Below are 18080 nucleotides of genomic sequence, written 5' to 3'. Positions count from 1 at the left end.
TGTGATTGTCAGACAACGTCCGCTGTTGTCTTACAGAAATTTCTTGACCTCGTTTCACGAAACCAAATGATACGCATGACTAGGGAAAATATTCATGAATCTTCAATTTAGTTTTTGAGACTGCAAGGGAAGCATAAATTCAGAAATGGATAGGGAGAATTATTAAAAACTAAGGCACGTATGACGCAGCAGAATGCATTCAATAATCAGGTACATGTTACATTTTTTTCGAAGACATAAAAACACTCCACTTCTTCAGAGGTGGGGACCAGCGTGTGCGTGGTCTGGGTCCAGACCATCGGGACAAGCCTAAGTTAAATCCCTAAAGTACTGAGCACCGCACACCGCAGTGGGTGCTCTGGCTCCCTGCCCAGTCCCTCTTACGAAACAGCACACCTTCCTCGGGCTGCTGTCAGTGCTGGTTGATACCCTCTCAAGGCTGCCCTCTTCTCTGGAGAATTGCCGTTGGCTGATGAGAGCTACCTCATCAGGAAGTTATGTCACCACACATCCCGCCAAACTAGAAAATCTGTAGCTAATGACTGGAGGATAACAGGGGAGCTGGGTATAAATCATCTCCCCTGCCTTAAAGGGGACCAACTGAGATTCTATCCATTTTCTAGAGTGTCCTTAGGGTCAGGCTGATGACAGATGCCAATTCCGAGTAAACCCTTGCCGAGTTCCTTCCTCCTTCACTCCTCAGCTGCCGAGAATATGTCCTGAATAAAGCATGAGGACACGAATCCCTGTCTCAGACTCACAGGAAAGCTAACCTAAACCCAGATATAAATTACATTATAAATTACCTTCATTGTAAGCCAGTCATTAGCCACAGGGGGTGTGGCAGTCAGTACCAATGAGGACAAGAAAGAAGCATATTAGTGAGTGCGCAGCAGGCTCTTCTTGGGAGACCGACATACCCAGGCCCAAAGCCATGCTCTACCACATGCCAGCTGGGCGACCTTGGGTACATCATGCAAACTCTCCAAGCTTCTACTCCTCCTCTATAAAATACTGAAGATGATTCCTACTGCTTAGTGCTGCCGAGGAACAGAAACGAGACGATGCCTGCGAAGAGCTGAGGACGAAGCGAGGGCCGCCTGCCGTTGCCATCGCCGATGGGATCACCATTTCATGACAGACGAGGCCATTAAAGTGGCATCAGATAAACCTAACGCCAAGTTTCCAACTATAGCGAAAGTTTTCCTTAAAGGAGGAGGCATCCAGGAGCCATTTAAGCGACGACAGGAGAAGGAGTCAGCGGAAGGATGGAATGTGTTAAGACGTCGAGGCTGAAGGCGACCGCGGGGCTGATCCCTGCCTGTCCTCGCCACAACACACAGCGGAGAAAATTGAGGTCGAAAGAGGTTAAGTGGTTTGTTCAAAGGATCCCTGCTTTGTTATTTACAGAAATGTTGGGAGCCTGAATAAATCTGTTTGTGTATAGTAGAAAATATGATTGGCTGGAATGGCGGAGGGTGGGGGTGGGGGCAGGAGAGAGAACAGGGAACAGTTAAGTGCGTCCCTAGGGACTAGTCCTGTTTTCCTAGGAGGGTCAGAGAGTAGATAGTAATGTCTGCCAATATCTAAATGTCCACGTTTTCTGCCTCTTCCTGGGTGCACGAACTAGTCTTCCTAGCTCCCTTGAACTTGATTGAGGCTGTGTGACTAAGCTGTGGCCACTGGAATTTGGGCAGAAGGGAGGTGTGCCACTTCCCGGCACGGCCCTGTAGATCTCCTCTGTGTGGTCCTCCGCTCTGTCTTCCATGCCGCTGGAGGTGTGTGTGGTCTGACGATGGAGCAACCGTAGAGCGGAACATCCGGGCTCCTGGGCGGCAGCGAAGGACAGTGCCCCAGAGCCTCCACGCCAGACTGTCACCGAGTGACGAATAAGGCTTCGTCTGTGTGTTTAGCCACCGACAGCTGAGGGCTGTGCGTTAGCAGCAGCGAACCAACCAGACGCATGCTCTCTGAAACTAGTAAAACCTCAGTCCTCGTCTATGGAAAATTTATGTAAATACCTAGAAATCCTCCAGAAACCTATGAGAAAAGCAAAGTAGTGTTTGAATAAATGTGTAAATATAACAGCTCTCGACGGAGAATTTTCATCAAGGGGGCGGATATAAGAGAAGATAACGTAGGGACGAATAGCTACACTATGTTAGGTCCCCAGGCCATGGGCCACCTTCTGCCAGAGACCATGAAACGGAGCACAGGGAGTCCAAATACACCCATCGACCCAACCTGATGAAAAAAAAAAAGCAAAAACGAAACCAAAGAATTACGCGGCATTATATTCTGTTCTCTCACTCATTCAGGAAACACTTGTCGCGGACTCGCTATGTACGAGGTTCCATAACAGGTGACGAACTTCTCCTTAAAGGGTCAGAAAGTAAATATTTTGGACTTCGTGGGTCAGGCAGCCTCTGTTACAACTGGTCAGCCCTGCTGATGTAGTGGTCGTGGACGATATATAAAGGAATGGATGTGTCTGTGTTCCCACAAACTTCATTAACTACGATCACCGGTGGCAAACGTGTAAATAGAGTGTGGATCTGCTCCCATGACACTTGAACTATCATCTGCACGCCTTACTTTGCAGACCCCTGACGGAGTTTAATAAAGAGTATCTCCAAGATTCCTTTCCCCTGCTCAACACAATGATTTAAAAAATGCATCTGACAAAGAAAGGCAGAAGACAAATAAAATTTAGAAGCATGATTTTCGAGGACTGCAGGGGAGACCAGTCTCTCCTTGTTCAATATAAATATAAAACTTGATTTTAAAAAAGAATTAATGTCGATATCTCATTTGAATAGTTATTCATTCTAAATTATTAATTAATGCATCATTCTTTAAATTATACAGAAGAATTCCAACAGTGGGTAGTTATATCATATTGTTATGACCCATTAAAGAGAGGATCGGTATTATGAATGGCTTCAATTTATTTTACATTTAATTTCATATTAATACAAGGAAGCAATTTAAACTCGAGAATCCAAGCAGCTTCTTTAGAAATGGCCACTAAGGATTTGTACACGTGTCTAGTTAAATATATGAAGAAATCTAAGGGGAAAGATTCCCTAAGCACATCAAAAATCTTACAGATTTAATCAAGTAACGCCAACTTCACCAACTAGAAAAGTGGCTTCTGCAGACTACTTGGAAGCTGGGGTAGCCATCCTCTGACTCGAGGCTCCTGAGCCCTGGCACCGATCCCACTCAGAGCCAGGGAATCCTCCGCCGAGTGTGGAGGGGCTGCCCTCAGCCCAGCAGCGTGCTTGGTGTCCCCCCCCAGCCAGAGGCCAGCAGCAGCCTTCGCCTCCAGGGTGACAACCAGATGTTCCCACGTGGTGAAACAGACCCCAGTCGACAAACACTGGCTTGGAAATTGAAATTCAATTCCCCAGACTCAAATATAAAGGAAACAAAGTTAACATCTATCTTAACTTTCCAGAGAATTCTCTATCGGTATGGACCAGATAGTCAGAGATTTAACAGCTTAGAAAACAGAGAGACAGGTGGCAAAGTGGAACACGGGTTTCAATTTTTCTGCTTACTCCAGCAGTTGTAAGTGGGAAACGGGCTGGGAATGTCTTTCCCTCAGTAGCGAAACAATATAAAAATGGATTTTGAGCTATTTCCCAGAAGACCGTTAGAAAGACGGCGAGGTTAAATGAGCTGCGGTCCCTTTGTGTGCTTAGCGGCGGCGACCTCGGGCCACCTCGAGTGCGATCCCAGGTGAGCAGACGTGAGTTAGTCTGGAGGCAGCCACATTTTCATGTTTTTTTTCAGAAAGCTTTGTTCTTGCAAAATAATCACTGTGATCAAAGCAAGAAGAAAAAGTGATGCTTGAAGAGCTGAATCTGTTACGGTGACAAGAAGTGGGAGAGATGCATAATGGTAAACTGCCGCATCTTCCATCACGATGCCAGAAAATGACTGGTTTTCAAGACACGAGATGGCTAGATTTTAGCACGTGGTGAGCTGCGAGGAAATTTATCACAGCCTCTGAATGGAAAGCTGTCTCATAAATATACATATCCCATTAATATTTGATTTTCTAGCCACTGATGAAAACCAGATTCTATTTCTTTAAATTAAAAGCAACCCTTGATCTTTCACTTTAATAGGTTAAAGTATGTCTATTTGAAAAACATAACACATATTCCAAATACAGTTATTTTATCTCATGAGATATTTATACGTGAATATTTTTGTGGTGAACCTGAGGTTTACCCCAGATGGATACCGTTCACGCGGGGGAGCAGACTGTGTCCCATCCCAACCCTTGCTCAGATCGTCACTGCTTCAGAAGCTCCACGGGTGACGTCCCGACTTCCCGCGGGAGAAGGAACGAGACATCTGCTGACTCAGGTCCAGACTGCCCTCAGCATCAGGCTGGCAGTGAGCTGTCGCATTCCGAAGCCGCCCCACAAAAGCCCGTGTTTCTTATCGGTGGATTTCAGCCAGCATGGTTCCACATCCCGAGCCACAAGACATGACCACCTCTGGAGGGACGAGATACTCTGACTCCCATGCGTCCTTGCCAGCGGCTCATCTCCCATGCTCCCCTCACCCCTGTGGCAAGAATGAGAGGTGGAACCCCCTCTTCTGCTCTCTGGGATCAACAAGCCACCACACGGGGACCACCCTGACCCGAGGAAGGAGAGGGGAGGGAGGGGAGTTCGCATGCTCCTGCTGTGGCCGGGAACTGTGCTGGCTGCTCTACGCGATGCAGCACACTGATAGGGTGTGGGCGTCTCTAGAATTTTATGAAAGTCACTAACTCAATTTAAAAAAAAAAAAACCTTTCTCATTACTGATTTTAAAACGGTATCAGGCAGGAAAGGATTTTGGGGGAGAGGAAAGGTGTGGAGGAGTACTGAGCAGACAGGTGAATGGACGAGGATGCGTCAGGACTTTCCTGTATTGTTCTAGAATCATCCTTCAGGGTGACAGTACGCACACCTGTGTTTCAGGAGGCCTCTTTCAGCAAGCAGTTCTCAGGGCACTAGCCTCTGGGTTGTGAATGTAAGGATAAAAATATGAAGTTTACCCACACTCCGCTAAAAGCAAGTTAAAAAAGATAAAGAGTGAGCATGATAATAAATATCATGGGATGAAAACTTCCAGAAATTTCTTTTGAGTCTACCACCTGACAGGTAACCTAATCTAACGATCTGCTCGATCTGCTCCTGAGGAGACAAAGAGAAATAAAATGCTCCTCGCAGCTCACGCAGCGAATTGCAACGGGAGGCAATAGGTGCTCGTCATTTCATAGCATCACAGGGTCCTCAGCCCAGACGGACTCAGCATGGGGCGCTCAAGTGGGACTCAGGAGCGAAAATCTCTTTCTAGATTGAGACGAGGATAGGGTAAAAGAGTTTCCGAGAGAGATGAAAGCGAGAGCCAACGCTCAAAGTCGGGATCTAGCCTGCAGCGTGGGAAGCTGTAAGCGGCCTGACGTTACAGACTCGGTGGAGGCGTCCGAGGCTGACGTGGGTAATGGATGGGAGAGACAAAGATAATGCAAGCGCCACCGGGGAGCGAAACCTGCTGTCACGAAGAGAGGGACAAGAGAAAATAAAGCTCATCTGGTGTCGAGTATGGGCTGCCGCGCGTTCTCAGTTCTGATTTTCTCCGTTCCTGCAAATCGTCTGTCCTCCCTGATCTCCGTTCCCTCATTTCCCCATGTTTCAACAATTTTCTTTATTTGGAGGGAGAGAGGAGAAAATTATTAGCCTGAGATGTCCAAATCAAACCAGATGCTCCCCGATAGAAAAAATAAAAATAAATAAAAACAAAACAAAACAAAACAAAAAGTTTTTAAAACATAACTGAAGGTCTGTCACCGCAGATCTAGAATCACCATCCAGCTGGGCAGCATGAGCCACACTGAGCTTCTGAATGCTGGCTAGTCCGCACGGGAATACGCTCCAAGAACAGATACCCACCCGAGCTCAAAGACTTAACATTTAAAAAAATAGGATGCGACATCTCGATTTCTTACAACATAATGAGTACATGCTAAAATGATAGTTTTTGGGAGTTAAGTAAAATCTATTATTAAAAATACTTTTGCCCGTTTCTTTGTACCTGCTTCAATGTGACCACCGCCAGATTATCTTAAATTACCTACCAGGCTGCAGTTCTGTTTCCATGGGAGGGGACTCTTACGCCCGCACAGCCCTTCCTTATCTGTGTGTCTATTCTTTTTGTCGCCTTTGGAAATAGTCATTTAAATTAAAATAAAATAGTCACAGAAATCAACAAGACAGCTTACTGGAGGCCGAGAAGGGAAGCGGTGAGTGGGGAGGCACTGCCGGCTCAATCTCTCCCCGCCACACGGGGTAAGAGCCGGCTACCGAGCAGGACACGCAGCCCCAGCCTGCGGGGGGAGCATCGCACGGCGGTGACAGTCTGTTCAGGGCTGCGTGGACGTCCGTGATCCGGGCTGTGTGGTCGGAGGCCACGGTTCAGAAAGGTCCTGTCTCCCTGCCTGGCCCTCTGTCACAGATTATACTCTGACCGGTGGTGATGCTGAGGGGGTCGCATACTCCGACTACGGTTCAATGGCATCCGTCACCTAACCCAGATCGGGCTGCAGGCACTCATGACAACGGGAAATGACAACGGGAGACACACGGTTTCCCCTACCCCACGACGATGCCACACACGCGCCAATGGCAAATGCACCTCCCGATTTTTTGCATCTATTGATTTTGGAATAACATTGAGAAAAGTTGGAAGAAACGTTCGATGGACTCTAAAAAACCCTTCACCTGGACTCCTAAATTTCCCGCATTAACATCTTATCACATTAGCCTTATTATTCTGTATGAACGTGTGTGTATTAGATGTATATACACATATATATGTATACACATATGGTAATTTTTAAATCATTTCGGAATAAGCTGGAGAAATGATACCATTTAGCCCTACTTAGTAGGTTTTTTCTTAGAACAAGGACATTCCCCTACACAATCACAGTAGAGTTATCAATCAGAAAATTAATATTAATACATTTCTACTATTTTATCTACAGACCTTAAAATTTTGCCAGTTGTCACAATAGTGTCATTTACAGCACATTCTTTTTCTATTCCAAGATGCGGTTTGGATCTAGTGTTTCCTTTGATTGGCAGGCCTATTTTTTCTTCTTTATGATGGGATAGATCTTCATTCTTCTTATGCGTTTCATGACTTGGTGATTTTTGAAAAGTAGTGGCAAGTTTTTTGTAGAATGGCTCTCAGTTTTGGTTCGTGCGAGGGTTCCTCATGATAAAATTGGTTATGCTTGGCTAGAATATCGCAGAAATTTTTCTGTGTTCTCAGTGCATCGAATCAGGATGCCTACTTATACTAACTGTGTCTCATCACCGCTGAAGTCACCCTTGACTGGTTGGCTACGGGGGGCCCGGCCTGGTTTCTTCACTATCAAATCGCAAGTGTTCCTGTTATAATTAATAAGTATTTTGGAGGTGAATACTTGAGACTATGTAAATATCTTGGTCATCATTAAACTCCCACCCATAAATATTAGCATTCATTGATCATTTTTGCCTTAATAAATTTTTAGTGCGAGGGTTGCCAAATGATAGTTTTCTAATTAAATCATTCCTTCATCGGGATTGTATAGTGAAGAGCATTCCCTCCTGCCTCATTTTCTTATTCATTCATTTTTTTTAAATTAAATTTATTGGGGTGACATTGGTTAATAAAATTATATAGGTTTCAAGTGTATAATTCTCTAACACATAATCTGTATATTGCATTGTGCGTTCACCACCCAAAGTCAAATCTCCTTCCGTCACCATGTATTTGACCCCTTTACCCTTATCTACCTCCCCCTCCCCCTTTCCCTCTGGTCACCACTATGCTGTTATCTGTGTCTACGACTTTTTGTTTGTTTGTCTTGTTCATTTGTTGCTTTCAGTTTCGCATCCCACATGAGTGAAATCGTATGGTTTCTCCACCCTTTACATCTGACTTAGGTCACTTAGCATGATAATCTCAAGATCCATCAAAGTTGTCGCAAATGGCAGTATTTCATCTCTTCCTATGGCTGAGTAATATTCCATTGTATATATGAACCACATAATTCATTTATTTTTATGTTAGTATATATTCATGGGTTCAGATTATTCGATGTGTTATAATCTGATACTATCAGCATTTATTTTGATAATCGAATTACCCCAGGTTTCTTCAGTAAGCTCACTTCAGGCTGGCTCTTAGGTGTTTCTGACAGGCCCTCATCATTCTTTGAATACTTCTTTAATTTCTGAAACCACAAAGTCTTCTAGGATTATCACAACTTTTGCTCCCCAGGTCCTGGGATCAGCTACTACTCCAGGGAAACTTGGTTCCTTTAGTGGAGAATTGAATTTAAAAACCAAGTACAGTGTATTATGTATACCCATTGTGACCTTCTAGACCCTCTAAAGCAAAGCAAGCCAAGAAACTAGGAAATCAATGAATACGTTTGCAGCACACACATATCTCCACATCCTAGTCTTTACCACACACGATATGCCAGATAATATGGAAAACCATGACGGTGAAAATGAGCACACCGTACAGTTTTAAACTATGGAAAGGTCTATATATTTTTTATAAAAGATAATTAAAATCCAGAGTTTTAAAATAGTATTTTGGCTCAATGGCCGATCGTTCTGATTTCTCATTAATACATTATAATTTACCAACCAATCAACTCATTAGAAGACATTGGGCACAAACTAAATTGCAGTGGAAAGACAATTCGTTGCCCAGTGTGATGAAACGATTAGGACGATAACTTATTCATAGTCATCACTTGTAAAACATAAGCGAACATTTGTTGAGAAGCACAACGCCTTACCTCTCGTGCGTGCCTTACGTCATTTAATTCTAGCAATGACAGGACAGGGGAGGTAGTGTTTTGTGGCATTTCACAGAGAAGACTCAAATGAGACTCATGGAACTAAGCCACCAGGTCAACTGGCTTCAAATCCCTTGCGTTTGAACAATATTAGCTTTGCTTGTGGGATTGGCTTGTTTAAAGGCCCCGATGAATAAAAGACAGATCTAATATTAAGCCCTAACTCTAATGTTGCCCGAATATTCAGAAAAACCAGCAACACAACGAGAAGAAAATAATATAAACGTCTCTTCAATCACTTCTTAGAACTCTAGTTCTAAGAGGGTGACATTAAAACTGGTTGAAGAACTTTTTGAAAACCACGCACAGCCCCAGGATTCTGGCTTGCTCCACGGGGTGTTCCAGAACCTCGGTGATGGAGACATTCGAGCCATAAGCCTCTCCTTCTCCAAGGAGACCCTTCTAAAGACTAGAGGGGAAGGTGAGTCTTTGCGATTCAAAACTGCCACTAAAATAAATACTCCATTCAGACATAAGGATCTCAGGCTCCTTCTCCAAAAGATAAACACAGACGTAGGTAAATTGCATTTTTATGTATCATTACTTATTCTTTGCTATATGGGGTTCTAACATATATTCATGTTTATTGAATTATAAATGATAAAGAGGAAACAGGATATTTTCCTAAGGGGGTTGATTTTCATAAGAATGTGAGGGCCAAATGCATCAAACTAAATCATCAACGATTATTCTAACTGGGGCAGAAAAGAAGGCTCCCAGACACCGAGGAAATGTCCTTTGAATTATCTATCATTTGAAGAAGAGAAAAATCAGATGATGCCCATGAAAGGAGCTGGGGCTTCACAGTGGGAGTTAAGGGCCAACTGAGAATTAAAGCAGGTGATGATTCACATCAAATAGAGCAGCCAGGACTCCTGTGGCCCGACCCCCGAGGAAGCGAATCCCCGCTTGGCCATGATTAAAACCTTTACGAACATCTGTCTTCATCCCCTCAAACGGCGAGCTAATTGGGATGGGAAATGAAAGTTCGAGAAAAATAAATTGCACCTACCTGGATCAGAGACAAATCCTCAAGCTGTAACCTGAAGAGGTAGTTTCTACAAAATACAAAAAAGAGAGCAATTTTATTTTCAATAGATGCAAAAGATTAGAGTGCAGAAAAACCATGAGAACAAAGGAAAAAAACACTTAATGATTTTTGGCTTCCAAAGAATCCTCCTGCTAAGAATGTGTATAACACAGCTTTCCTTGTACCTCAGAGGTCAAAGGGTCATTCAATATGGAAACGGACACACATTGGAGATCGGTGACAAAGTTAAGGAACGAAGTGTGTGTGTGTGTGTGTGTGTGTGTGTGCGCGCGCGCGCACGTGCACGTGTGTGCATGACTCAGGTAAAACTACACTATTAATTGATTCTCTTGATCTATGTGAAATGGACCAAAAAAAAAATATGGGCATTTGATTCTGAAACTAAATTTAAGTAAGATACACAACCATTCTTCATAGGTCTTCATCCTCACAGATCACCTGCATTCAACGTGATTATAATGAAAACATGTCCAGGTTTTGAATTCAGCAGTGGTCTAGGCATTAATCTACTCTCTCTTGTTTCACAGGTCCAGTGTGAAATCAGTTTAGAAGCAGGCACTGGTGGGTCTGCCTTGCACGGTTAGAAAGTGTCAGCTCTGGCTGCCCAAGTGGGAAACAGGAAATCGGGAAAGAGGAAACCATCAGTTTTCAATGAAGAAGGAGAAGAACAGTGAAATATGCAACGAAGATCAGCAGAGCATGGGGGGGAAAATGCTTAAGTATCAGTCATATTAGGCTTTGGGCCACATGCTGTGGCTTTTAGAAACAGTGAATTGGCCTCCCTTGAGTGAGTCGCTTTGGCCTCTAACTTAAATCGTAAACAAACCCCTCCTTTAACTTCGTGCAGACGGCAAGCTGGTGCAGGAGCAGCACCCCAGAGATGAATGGGAGACAAAGTCAGCCCGGTGTAGCCAGCAAAGGCAGGAGAAATTGGCATATGCTAACAGAAAGCAGACCCGGCAGAGCACAGGATGGTGGGGAGGGGTCTCCGCGAACCTCAGTCCAAGGTTATATCTATGCACTAAAAGAATAACAGAATTTTCCCAACACCAATAAGAAACAAAAGTAGATTACTTTCACTGTCTGGGGAGGTATTTAGATGTCAGAAGTAGACGCACTGTCCAGTAGAAGTAACGAGTGACAGCCATGTCAGGCCGAGGGCATGGCCTAGCGAGGACCACAAGGTATGCCTGTGGAGTGGATGAAGATGTGGAGAGGGCAGCAATCGGAAGCTGACATCCCACGGCACACCTGCACGCACTGCTGGGGGAAGAGAGGGGACTGAGTTCCCTTTCAGAGTGGTCTCACGGGTCCTGGTGTCACCCCCGGGAGCTCGGGAACGTCACGATTTGTCCCCCGCCACAGGGGCACCGCCATCATCCTGCCACCACTTAACCTCTGCCATAACGCCAGCTCTCCCAGAAGCACTGGTGGCACGTGCCGCCTCCACCGCAAAGCCATCTGGGGAAAGTGTGCCCTCGCGTTATTACAGTTGAAGAATAGTCCTCCAGGGAGGATCAGACTCAGGATGTCTTTGAGGAGGGAATATGGTGGCAGAGTCTATTTTCCTTTAGTCGGCTGCCATGCAGAGGCAAGCTTTCCCATAGAAAGACCACCCTGCAGGGGAGGAAATGCGGCCTCGGTGCCCGGAGGCTAGCTTGCATGTGAAGAGTCACCACGCACTCCCCTGACAGACATCAGACATCTATACGTGTGGCACAGGAGGCAATTACTGGCCACGAGGCAGTCACCGTCTCTATGACCACCACGGCTTCGACCTTGCCCTTCAGGCTGGTTTCCTAAGTGGCTTCCTGGCTGAAAAAGCTACCAGTGGTCTCTGCCCCTCGACTGTGATAGACAGTGTTGCCTAGTGGTTCAGGATATTTGTGCAAACACCAGAGCTCTGCCACCATACGACCTCGGGGAGGAAGCTTCATTCAGTAGCGCACACCACACTCTTCACATCTGTACAATGACGCTAACAGTCACATCCGCCCCTTGGAGTTGCTGTGAGCTTTAAATCCAAAAAAACCCTTAGAAGGGTGTCTGACCCATTGTAAAGACTCAATTACTGGCAGCCACTTTCTGACAGTTTATGAAAAAACATCAAAATTTCCAAACACAATGAAATTCTCAGCACGTTCTCTGGTACCGGATTTTCAGAAAAGAAGAAAACATCGTCTGTCTTGTTTGGTTCTGGGAGCCAGTCTTCACATGCTTTCCTACTCACTGTGGCTCTTAAAAAATACTTTTTTTTCTGTAAATATTCCCAATAAAAGAAACTATTCACACTTTTAATCAATGAATTACCTAAGGGCTTTGGGGATATTGCAAGACCACCTCCCGCTCCCCCAACACATGCACATACGCACGTGCATGTCCACACTGCAGTTTGGGGACTTTCTAGAAAGGCAGCTCATATACACAAAGGAAGAGCTGGAAACGCCCTCACATCATTGAGGAAAGAAAATGGTAGTGTCCCCAAGGTCCTGTAGAGCTCCAGAAGGACAACTGGAAAGAGAAGTTCAAAGTCCTCTCTCTCCTTGGGGAGAGGGTTGGAGAAGGCTTGGTGGTCATTCTCTGAAACTCTGGGTCCAGCTTTCAGGTGTGTTCCATGGGAGAAGCGCTACGGTCTGAATGTTTACGTCTTTCCAGAATTCTTGTTAAAATCCTCCTAACCCCCAAAGGTGATGGCGTTAGGAGGCGGGGCCTTTGGAACATGTGAGGGCCGTGACGGTGGCGCCCTCATGCATGAGATTGTCGCCCTCATAAAAGACACTCCACAGAGATCCCTGGCCCCTTCTACCATGTGAGGACACAAAGCTAGAAGCTGGCCATCTGCAAGCCAGAAGAGGGCTCTCGCCAGAAGCCAGTCACACTGCCACCTTGATCTTGGACTTCTAGCCTCCGGAACCATGAGAAATAAATTTCTGTTATTTATAAGCTACACAGTCTTCAGTATTTTGTTAAAGCAGCCTGAATCGCCTAAGACAGGCAGGCACTGATTATAAGGGCAAACATGCCTCATCTCAGTCTATATCTCCCAAGCAAGTCTAACTCTGCTGACCATTCTTTTTCTGCCTCTTAGGTCCCAATAGTCTGTAAAGGTACCCTTCCTCGCCCCGGCCATTGCCAGGAGATTTTATCCATTTCTCCTCTTTCTCCAAACACCTGACAACTACGGTGCCCTAAAAACCACCTCGTCAGTAATCAATCAGCATGGTAGAGGCGGTGGAGAGCAGAATGGAAGAGGCAGGGAGGAGGATGCTTACCAGGAAAACTAGGACAGTAAGTATGAGATACCATCACCAGCAGCCTAATGAAGAAAAGCACAAAAGAGCTGAACTTTTCCTTCGGTATTTTCTGGGTTACAAGATGCAAGTGGGTGATTTTTAACCCATCTTCAATGTTTCGACCTAAAAAATATCGTAGAATTCAAGAATTCCAGAGCTTGACTGTCATGAGAGAGCATATACCCTTCCGCATGTAGATGAGTAAACTGCTTCTAATCAAGAGGTGCAGTGTGATGTACCCAAGACTATTAGGATTAAGAGAAAGAGCTAGGATTAAGATCTCCCACCTTGGTGTCCCTTATCCCATTTGCCACATGGCCTCACCAATCAGTCATCCAATGTCCCCTGCCTAATTTCCCTGGCATCGAACGCACACACACACACACACACACACACGCACAATAATAGTTCTCACAGTGCAATTATTTCATGTCTTCATTGTCCAGTCATAGGTACATTTACAAATCATTTTGAGACGATTCGAGTCAGCATGGTTAATGATAAGCTTTTGTTTCTAGGGAAATGATTCTCATCTCTGGGACTGTGAGCTGACTGTGACATATGTCTCCCCATTAAGAGAACATGTTAATTCTACTGGTCTGGCTGATTAAATGATACCTCCTTTCTCTCTCTCTGTTTCTCGTAAATCCTTTCTGGAATTGCCTTCCGATACTCATTTTAAGTGCCCAAGTTCCTTTATGAAACTAGACAACTAAATGATACAATCTGTTACTACGTTTAAATAACACGAATCCCTATAAGACATATGAAATGACCAACAGAGGTGAATGAACATACGGCTGTCTGATGAAAGACTTGTTATCATGACATATTTCAATAAATTCCTAAAAAATACTTTTCAAGTGTCTTTATTTTTTGTAAATCAATAAACTAATGAAAATTCGGCAGATAAAAAAGATAATTCTTCATTAGTAAAATGTGTTCAATAAGTACTCACATTTAATACTTGTCAATCATAAAGTCAGTTGACTATGCTAATTTAAAAATTTTGAAATCGGAATGATCAGATCTATAAGCCTGCAGAGCCTCAACATCTATAGAAGGTCTATTTTTATGTCAGTCGATTAATTACATATTTTTTTATTTGTTTGATTTTGGAGACAAGGAGTCGGTAGATGCTTTCAAATATTTAATACATGACTGTGGTCCATGTAAATGCCAAGGAGACAATTTAATGCCTTGCTGGACCTTTCCATATTAGAAACGTAATATTACACATTTCAGTATTCACTTCATCTATCATGATTTTCAACGATTTAAAAAATATTTTAAAAGATGAAATATAAATGAAACGTGTGGAATTCTCTAATCTCCCCCCGGACCCTTAGAATCTGACAAAACACAGCATGAGCCCTACTATTCTCAGGTCTCTTGCCTCAAACCGTTTGGCTCCAGAGATCACTCCCAGCGCATTTTTGCTGTTGGAAAAATTCCAATCCAGCCAGCAAGATGAGGGGCCTGCAATGGCCTCAGACAGCTTGATGCATTGCAGCTCAGGTCAATGACCTACGAAGTTAAAGGTTACAAAACGAAAGAAAATCTTCTAAAGGGAATAAAAAATTGATATTCCCAGATGTTGGGCCACTCACACGGTCAAGTAAGATCTATGGTCCCCCGCAAGTGGTTGTCCTCTAGGGCGCTACAGAAGGGGCAACCTCTTTATCTTAAGATTGTGAGCGCCCAGAAGAGGGAACACAACACAGGCGAGGTTCAAGAGAAAGGCTGCCAATGTTCCAGCACGAAGGAGGAACGAACGCTCCTGGCTCCCAGCCAGCGGGGGATGCTAACCAAATGTTTCATACGGGGCCAGTTTCTCTAGCAGGGTAATGCTGTGAGCCGCCCAACACATTTAAGTAGTCTCATTAATCTTCATAACGCCCCAGATGTAAACAGTAGCAGAAGCAACACTGTGCGAGCCGAAGGGGTTAGATGCTCGGCGCGGATTCGCTGTACGGCTTCGGGGAGCGGCTCCCTAGTCCCATGCCCCTCCCCCTCCCGTTATGGGGGTACAAAGACAGTTTCCTCGTGCCAGACAGGTTCCCTTTAATGGCCATCATAAACAGAAGCATTAACTGTTTCCTCTTGGTATGGACCCACGTTTTTTCTTTTTCAATGTCTTGGAATAAAATTTGACATTGCACATTTAAATGTAATAACTATATTACTTTTAGGAATGCTAATATACAAGTAATATACAGATCCGATAGACAATAATTCAAATCACAAAGCCATTCAATCTGGCGGACATAAGCTGACGGTTCTGAAGACCATCCATCCTCTCCCCATCAGACATTTCAGCGCATGGTCTCCCTCTTCACTGGAGTTTATTTCTTATTGACTATAGGACTGAATAACTCATCCTTGTGTCCCGTCACAGCCCTCAGTGGCCTATTAGCAACAAATCGCTAAGCACAACAATATATTCTCTGAGGGAACAGTGTGGGCCTTAATAGACAAAGTTCGTTTGCGTCTTCACGTAAAGTAATAAAATTCAGCCGGCATTAAAGAAAAGGTTGAACGATCACGAGCATATTAACTAAATGACTCATTTTATCTAGAGACACTATAAAACTTAACTCTGACCTCCATTAATTATGAAAGACACAGGTGCTTTAAAATGACATTCTCTTAGAATATCTCAATTGGTCTCTGATGAATATAGCTATAAAATCAAAGAAAAAATGCCTAGTTCTTATCGAGCAGGTAGGTTAGAGGCTTTCTTAGAAATGAGGAACAGAAGACTAAATAATTGGCACAGACAGACATGTATTTTGAACAAAGAGAAAGAGGAGACAGAAAAGCAGGTAAATCTATAAAAAAAATGTTTTAAACAACGGTGACAAAAACTTACGTTAAAGTTCAGACTATGGTTGATCATGAAACAATTTGAGGACAAAACACACACTGTATAGAAACTGTCGCCATGTGGGTAAATCTGAGAGCTGACATCAACTGAAAAGCTAACCTTGCCTGTCCCTATGCCAGCTTTATCCTCTCCACGAATTCTCTTTATTTCCAGATTCCATTCTTCTGTCAATATCCAACTGGCACAGAGCTTGACATGGTGACATCCTATATGACATCCTTTTCAATGGCACTGATAGATTTGAAGACTGAAATGTAAGCCTGTGACTTTGCAGCTAAAGAAAAGTAGGAATTATATTCTTTAAAGCACAAAATGTTTTTATAAAAATTAATTATTTAACAGTAAATATTTAATATATCAATAGCTTTAAAGAACACGAAGATTTAATTTCATCGAACAACTAACTTACGTAGTTCACCAACTTATTTATAATTGCTCTTTGTAAGACTCTTGCTGCTCTGGTTGACTGAAATTAGTCTAGAAAGCTCTGTTTTTCTGTGGTTATTGCCATCCCGAAAATAGCTCTTTCACCTACTTTTACCACAAGTTTGAGGGAGTTTAATTATATTTCAAAATTATCAAACTATTCCAAATATAGAGCACTATATTTAAATAGTTGAATCACATTTAGATCACTGCTTCCGAAGGCCGAATCTTTTTCCTGTGCTAATATATTTTTAAATACTGTAACAAATGTATAATTTGGTCATTTTATGAGCTTCCATCGCATTCAGAATTTTTCCTGCCCTCCTCAAAAACTATATAAATATATGCACTTCGGGCTATCGAAGATATTTTACAATTTTGATTTTGTTATTGTTGTTACCACATGTGTTCAGTACTTACTCTCCCAGAATTGCACTGGCTTATTTCCTTTTTTATTTCATCCCCAAAAAGCCTATTTCAAATCTCTTATAAATCCTGGTTATTAGAAATAGGTTTCAAAGAACACATCAAAACCAACATCAGTTTTAACAGCACTGTGGTATGTTTAAACATCAAGATTAAAAGTCACAGAAGTAGATGGATAGCCTCTTGGTATTTGGCAAATGGAATGAAATAAAGACAGATTTTTAGCGGCATACTACAATTAAGACCAATGTTCTTAGCAAATTTGAGATATAAAATCAGAAAAGCCTTTTCCCATAGCATATTTAGGGGCAAGTTGTTAACCAATGTTGTTAATTACAATGATAATTTAAAATTTTACTGTGCTTTAAATGTTTCTCACAAATCTCTAAGTGCCTTGAGGATTACAGATGATGACTTATTGCTCTAAATTGAACTCATGACTTTTGCCTTTGTGGGTCCATTGGGTATTCGATTTGTTCCTTTCCGTTTTTCAGTTAATAGAGATCATTTTTCACTTGAAAAACACCAACTGAATTATCCTATGATTCCTCTAACTTGTGCTTTCCTAGGAATATTCACTGTTCGAATTATCTCCATATACAATTATTTTCTGGGTTGTCCTGAGAATTAGCAAACTCGGAGAATTTTTGATGTATCTTCAAATTATCAAGAATTAAAGCTCAGCCCCAGCTAACGTAAACACAAGCCACATTCCCAAATCTTGCTCCCAAATCTCACATTTGGCCCTCGCCCTCAACCACCCAATTCTGTTCGTCATCAATCACTGTCAAATCCAGCTGTAAAATAGGTCTCAAATATAACTTCTCTCCATTTCCACCCTCATTGACTAAGTTTAAGTTCTCTGCTGCCACCTGATCCACAGCCCCCAACCGCTGTTTTTATTTCCAGATTCTCCAAACCCTAGAACATTCTGCACACAATATAGTGAAAGTATCTTCCGAATGCACATCTGAGCATGTAAACGAGTAGCCTTAAACATCTCCTGAGCAACTAATGACTTCGGGAGAGGTTCTCAAATTTGCCAGGCAGGCAGATCAACGGGAG

At 43.3% G+C, this 18080-nt stretch overlaps 1 protein-coding gene across 3 annotated transcripts in view; it reads right to left on the bottom strand.

Moving 5' to 3' along the window:
• The window catches only part of SEMA5A (semaphorin 5A), a 417033-nt gene that overhangs the window by 214915 nt on the left and 184038 nt on the right, over nt 1–18080 (bottom strand). For all 3 annotated transcript variants that reach the window (XM_039842786.1, XM_039842784.1, XM_039842785.1), the window contains one exon: nt 9945–9990. In XM_039842786.1, the coding sequence (XP_039698720.1) occupies nt 9945–9990 (46 nt within the window). The remainder of the gene's footprint in view (nt 1–9944; nt 9991–18080) is intronic.

This window comes from Pteropus medius, unplaced genomic scaffold, assembly GCF_902729225.1.
Source record: "Pteropus medius unplaced genomic scaffold, Ma_sr-lr_union100, whole genome shotgun sequence".
NCBI lineage: Eukaryota > Metazoa > Chordata > Mammalia > Chiroptera > Pteropodidae > Pteropus > Pteropus medius.
The sequence above is the reverse complement of the archived record's forward strand: the minus strand, read 5'-3'. Positions and strand labels throughout refer to the sequence as shown.